This window comes from Dendrobium catenatum, unplaced genomic scaffold (assembly GCF_001605985.2).
Source record: "Dendrobium catenatum unplaced genomic scaffold, ASM160598v2 original_scaffold_43371, whole genome shotgun sequence".
Lineage (NCBI taxonomy): Eukaryota > Viridiplantae > Streptophyta > Magnoliopsida > Asparagales > Orchidaceae > Dendrobium > Dendrobium catenatum.
In genome coordinates, this window is record NW_021361827.1 from 197,605 (window position 1) to 204,564 (window position 6,960).

At 32.6% G+C, this 6,960-nt stretch overlaps 1 protein-coding gene across 1 annotated transcript; it reads right to left on the bottom strand.

Annotated features, from left to right (window-relative positions):
• Positions 1 to 1,715: 1,715 nt before the first annotated feature.
• LOC110092082 (NEP1-interacting protein 2-like) lies at positions 1,716 to 6,288 on the bottom strand. The gene is made up of 5 exons (XM_028691668.1): positions 6,198 to 6,288; positions 5,469 to 5,629; positions 3,901 to 3,984; positions 1,998 to 2,162; positions 1,716 to 1,838 (listed from the first exon to the last, which is right to left on the bottom strand). The coding sequence occupies exons 1-5, from the start codon at positions 6,286 to 6,288 to the stop codon at positions 1,716 to 1,718; spliced, it is 624 nt and encodes a 207-aa protein (XP_028547501.1).
• Positions 6,289 to 6,960: the final 672 nt, after the last annotated feature.

The following is a 6,960-nucleotide window of genomic DNA, read 5'->3' on the forward strand; positions in this document are numbered from 1 at the left end:
GTGAGAGGGTGGGCAAATTAAATGTTACGGCGACCTGCTCTAATTATCTGATTGATGTTCCTGTAAATTTGGTCGATACTCGGTCATTTGCCAATCAATTGGGTGAAAATTCAGGTTTTGATATTAGGAACCATGTGGATTGGCTACATGGTTCTACTGAGTAACTGAATCTGAATTTTCGGATTGTGGCTTGACATCTCCGGAATTCTGTGGTGGATCTGATCCTGGTAACGAGTTTTCTTTTTCATGAGATAGGCCGGTTTGTTCGGCTGCCTCCTATGGTCGTTCTCGTGGGAGGGGCCGTAGAAGAAGGTGATCCTGTTGTTTTTTGATTTTTTTTTCTTTTTTGCTCCGGGGTGGCTTGCTGCTAGAATTTTGTCGTTTTTATTTGGGGGCTATGATGTGGCCGGGGCTCGTACCACCGTCGTCGAGCTGGTGGTAACCTCTGGTGTTGGTCGTTGAGTCTGTATTTTTTGGGGAGAGCTGACTTCACCTGATTGGATGGTCCGTGCGAGGTTTTGGGGTGCTGGAAGCCTCGGCCGTGCACTGAGCCCAATTTAGATTGTTATCTGTCTTTGTCCTTTTATTTTTGAGTCATCTGCTGTTGTAACCGTTTCCCGTTTGTTTTAATAAAATCTCTTTGTGTTAAAAAAAATGTTTATGCTCTAGATGATATTAGTGACTCTAGTTGATATTGCTAGAAGTTGATTAATGATATAATTCATTTCAATTTAGATTTTGAGATGTTAATAGTAAATAGAAACTTGTACATATTTTTATATTTTAATAATTTTAATGCTATTTCTATTAAGAGATAGGAAAAAAATGAAATTTAATGCTATATTAATAATTTTAATATCCTAATCTCTATTAGAAGATATTCTTAAATGGAGGACAAAAAAAAAGAAAGCTAATACTAAAAGTGTCACATGACATTTTTATAATGCATTAAAGGTAGAAATAACAAAAGAAATTCCTCATAGGTACTACGTTTTGAACATTAGCTAGAAAAATACATGCTTCCTAAAAAAAAAAATTTGTGAAAAATATTAGATTATATATATATATATATATATATATATATAATATAGTACTATTTTTTAAATAAATTCAATAATTTTAATGCTCGTTCAAATCAAAATTATACTAAATATAATTTTCTTTCATTTCATAATTTTGTGTATTTTAAAAAGTAATATTTGTCAATAGAAATTAATAATTACTGATAAATAAAAATTTGTGAAGTGTGATGAGATTCTAATTAGATTATGATTGATCTTATAAAATCTATATAGATCAACTTAGATCTTGAAAAATTTATTTCAATCCAAACAAAATCCGATAAGCCTCTCCCAATCCAATTGGTTCAAGATTCACTCTTAATTAAATAAATGGAGACAAAAAATATATTTAAAAATGACAATCAGAAGCTTAAAAAGCTTTTTATATAAGTGTTAAAATTTCTTTTTAAATATTTTTTTTCTTAAAATATCTCCTATCAAGCAAAAATATATAATTACCAAGTCTCATCATAATCCAAATTGCTCTCATATATACATATTAGCAAATACAACAAGAGTTCAAAACAAATATACATCTCTTCATGAGCAAGAAACATAAAAGCTACTCTATCCTTAAGGAAATCAGAAGAGTTCTTAATGATTTTTTTTTTTTAATAAATATAAAGTGCTTAGTGCATGGCTACTAGATTTTGCCTAGACTTCCTTTCTACACAAAGGACAAGAACCATGCCTTACAAGCCATTTATCCACACAAAGCAAGTGAAAAAAATGCCCACAAGTTGGCAACCTTCTTGCTGTTTCTCCACAGTTGAAATCCTGCAAAGAAATCAGGCAATAGACTTCCTTAATTAGTCTGTCCAACCTACTTAATTATAATTAATAACCTATTGAAAGCCTTGTTATGTGCGTGTGAATGTTTTAATTAAGAACAATAAGTGAAAAAGAGTAGTTAATAGTTAATGGAGATAGAATTACCTGAAGGCAGATTGAACATGAAAGAGCTTCTTCACATTGCTCTGCAAACTCCAAGCCAGTGATATTGAACTCTGGCAATTCATTGATCATTTCTAAAAGCAATCCCTTGCTTCTGCTGATGTCAAACAAATCTGAAGTATCCACATAGCTAGTTTCTACTGTAACCTGAAAAGCAAAGTCAAGTGTAAGTTTCATTTTCTAAGGGAATTACTAATTAGCAATGTCAAACAATAATTAACTAGTCATTACCAAAATTCCAATCTTAATTAAGAGACAGTAATTTCCTTTTAGTGGTTTTGGCCATCCCTATGTGCCAATGCAATGTCTTTAATTATTTCTAATTGAAGTGATTTTAATGGAACAATAGCCAGTGATTTTAGGTTTGGTTTAGGACGGCTTTTTTACTGCTTCTTAAAGAAGCTTTATAAACCCACCACTGTTTGTCTTGGTGGTGAAGAGCCGGCTGGGCAAAGCCCAGCACCCTGGTTCGAATCCCTTGGCAAACAGTGAAAGCCTTTAGTGTTGACCCGTGTAAATTGGTGTGGGTTGCATGCTAGGTCGACCGGGGTTTACACTGGCCTAAGGATAGTGCTTCCTCGTCACAAAGAAAAAGCTTTATAATACAACAATTAAAATTTTTAAGCTAAAAAGTTACTTTAAAAAGCAATAAAAAACCGTTCCAAATGAAGCCTTAGTCATTGCTTGCTATCTAGTGGGGGTTCTTACCATTCCTATAATATTGTAGGATTTTAATAGTTGGATATGTGTTAATAGACCAAAATAGTATTGATGTAGTCCTCATATTTTTTTCATTAGAATCACCATAATTAGATAATCATTTTAATCATAATTTTAGTCATTTTCAAAATAAATTTTCTTTTTAAAACGAATTTTATTATTGAAAAATCAGCAGATTAAAGGCAAGATTGAGTGATTAAAAATTTTTATTTCTCATAATTATCTCGCTCGTATTCGAATCCATTAATTTTCAAATTTTTAATTAATTTTAATATTTGATGTTCATACAAAAAATTCGGCTAGTTTAATGGTTGGCAAGGGTTATACAGACAACTAAGGCTTCATTTGTGACAATTTTATTATTATTTTCTAAAACAGTTTTGTACTAAAAAGTTGATTTAAAAAATGATAATAAAGCTGTCAAAGGAAGCCTAAGTTTGACATTAAACAAAAGAAAGAAAAAAAAATCACATATTATTGATTAGAATAAAGACATTCATAATGATTTACCTTGCACCAAGGGTGTAGGCAAATAGGGAGTTTAAACCTATATAAAGTAATAAATAGCACCAATAGTATTTATTAAAATTTGTATTAATGGTTTAAATAGATATAATTTTCCTTAAAGAAGTTTTAAATATGGACAAAATTGGAATTCCACCACTTTTTTTTTTAATTTGTGTGTCAAAATCAGGTTTCGTGTTGGGTTCGGGTCGAACATGAATCTAACCAGACACTTTTTAACATGGCCCGAATCCGACTTGTTTTTTAAACGGGTCGATTTTTCGGATCCGAACCCGACCTGCTTCAGATATATTTTATGAAAATATTTTTATTTAATTCAATTTATTTAAACATAAATTGAATTTAATATAAATTGAATTAAGATAAAATTTACTTCAATAAATATAAAATAAACAAAGCTTAATTCAATTTTGACAACTTGATTTCTAAAATAGCTTTTTAGTACATATATTTTTTGAACCAAATTTTTTTTGTACTAAAAAATTATTTTAGAAAATAATAAAAAAAGTTATCCTAAATGAATCCTAAATCTAACATTTTTTTTTTAAATCCCAATGGATTTTTTAAGAATTTTCATACAAATAGTGATTAGTGAAATGAGTGGCAGCAACGAAAATATTAATGGCAGGCAATCATTCACCTGCTCCTCGTATGCAATGAGTAGGGCAGAGCTCACCCATTCGCGAAAAACCTTTCCATTTAAGATGCTTCCAAATATGGCCATCTGAAAAATATTAATTGCAAAGAATGAGGAAAACCAAATTAATTTTCAATTTTTTGTTTGACTTATATGAAATAGAATAATGAAAATGACATAATATGCCCCCACATATTATATCCATCTACTTCCTTAAATTAGAATGAGACAAACTACATAACTATTGAGTTATTGATTGGACTACTGACTACCAGAGCCCTAGGGTACACACGCTCTACAGTCTACGCTGGCGGGCTTTGCCCACCCACACCCACATATGGTGACTTTCCGGATGTCATACCAACCCACACCCAGCCACTTTCCAAGCTTATTGAATGCAGTCTGCCATAGAATAATGGCCTTGAGGTTTTTTGCCATTTTCTATGACTGGAAACTATCAAGTCACATATCAAAATTTATCATGGTCGTGATGCGGTTCAGTGTTGCGCACTGTGTAGTAAGGATTATTATAATATACTACATGTATATGATGATCAATAATGTAAATTGGTTCTCCTCTGATGTTACGTACCCACTCATACCCATCCACGAGGCTATGGGCATACCCATACCCACCCATGCTCATTGGGTATGGGTGGGTGTGAGTATGCGTACCCAATGCAGAGCTCTGCTGACTACTCTACTTATCAATTAGAACTTCTAAATAACTCTTAAATTAGGTCAGATTTCAGTGATGGAGTTAGGATTTTAAATGAAATAAGATTAAAAAATAACCTAAATTATAGAAGAATAATTTTTTTATAATATACATAATTATAAAAGAATTTAAAAATAAAAGTTTAATATTTTACAAAATTATATAGAATTTCTCATATCCGAGGAGAAGAACAACTCACAGCCCCCCCGATTAACTTACTTGTTAAATCTGAAAAGCTCTTAAGAATTTTGCAATTATTTTGATTATATATATATATATATATATATAATAAATATAAAATATAATTATTTAGTTTGAAATTTTTATACATATGATGAATTTTAAAGTACAACTAATTACTGCACACGAATCAGCCTTAATTTTCAGAGGGGTAAACTTATAAGTATGTCGGTGGGTTCAAGGGGGCAAAGTCTCCTGGCGGGGTTCTACTTTTCCAATCAAGTCGAGGTCTAAGGGGTGGCGCCGCTGTAGGGGTTTCTAGGGGCAGCGCCACCAGAATAATTTTTGGTTATATGGATATTTTTGGAATTCAAATTAAAAAATAAAATGATGAATCCTCTTTATCGTTTGCTCCGGGCAATTGCCTAAAAATCATAATATTTTAAAATTTTTAGGACGGACAATTTGCTATAAAATTTTATAATAAAGAATAAAAAAAATAGATAAATGAAGATAAATTATCTAAATAATGACATAATGCTAAAGTGGATCCGCCCCGGGGCACGTGCATTTTATAATAATACTTCAATTTAATGACGGCAGAGTTCAATGAAATTATAATATTTTTCCGTTATATATGTCCCAAAAACGTAACGGTAACAGCCTCTCGTACCTTTTCGAGAAGCTCTCCTTGGAGTCCTTGCAGGAAAGATTCGAGAAGCTCGACGGCGACGACGACGCCGGCGAACGATCCGATAACCGCACCTCGCACTATGCCCGTTTCCGTTGTTTGCCCCTTCAAGGCTCCTGCCACCGCCCCTATGCCTGCTCCACCTGCGCTCATTCAAATATAAATATCTTTAGAAAAATTACGTTCACAACTGCCTTGTATAGAGTGGTACTATTTATGATTAATGATATGCATTTAGTTATGATTAAAGTTTTCAATCATATTAATAATCATATATTAAAAATATTATAATATCGTTAACAATAATATAGCTTAATCCATCTAAAAAATGACTAAATATTAATCCTTAATCGCGTTATATTTTAGCATCTAACAAGGTTCCCTTGCAAAATACTTTCATTAGCGATATAAACAGAAGAGAGAGAGAGAGAAAGAGAGGGAGGAAGAGAGAAAGAGAGAATGCGCTTAGCAAAATTAAGGCAAGTTTATTCATAATGCTAAAGCTAAGTTCTGGTTTTCCATTTGTTGAAGTAATTAACAAGAACCAGAACAGGTAATAATGGTTAGAGCAGAAGAAGAAGAAGAAGAAGCAGAAGAAATGAGATTTAGAGAGAGAGAGAGAGAGAGGTATTACCGATAGCAAAAGTACAAGTGAGTAAGGCAGAACCAAGTTTCTTCAGAGTCTCCATCAGTTAATAATTAATAGATAACATTCGAAGAAGAGAGCGAGAGGAGAAGAAGAAGCAGCAGCAGCAGCAGCAAAGCCCATAGATGCAGAAGGCAGTGGTGTGGTGATCTGCATTTATAGGAGGAGAATACTGAGCTTCACCCACCCGCACATCTCCTTAACACAATGGGAATATTAGTTTTTTTATTTAGAATAGAAACTTGTAAAAAATATATATATATAAGCGATTGGTCAGGGAAAAAAAATAGTGTTTTGTCGGGCAGAGACTACGGTGGGTTGGAGGATTTTTTGTTGTAATTAAGACAAGATATCGGGTTGTCTTACTGTCGGTTTGTCTAATAGATTAGTGGAAGATTTAAAATCTCTCTAAGATTAAGCTTTAGGCTTCTTACTCAAATTAAGAGCAATATGCGAGTTATAGTTAAGCGAACAAACTAATTTGGAATTAGTGTTAGAATGATTCAAACAGAAATTAATGAGATTTTTTTTTGTCCCTAGTTTATCATTTTATATAACATCAAGTTCTTTAGGAGAAAATTTAAAACTAAGTAATCTGTTTTCTTGATAGGACCTTCTCTTGGTTCTTTTGCCTCTTCTTGCATGTGTGTTTTTTCGATTGTGAGCCTTCTTTTTGTATTGTTTGATTGTTGAAGGAGATTCACACAATGATGAGGCTGGTTTCTGCACACCCTTTGGATGGCCTTGGCTTACTGACAACCTTCATGGTTGATTCTATCGTTCTAATTGATTGCCTTTAATTGTTTGGGATGTGGGATGCTATTTGTT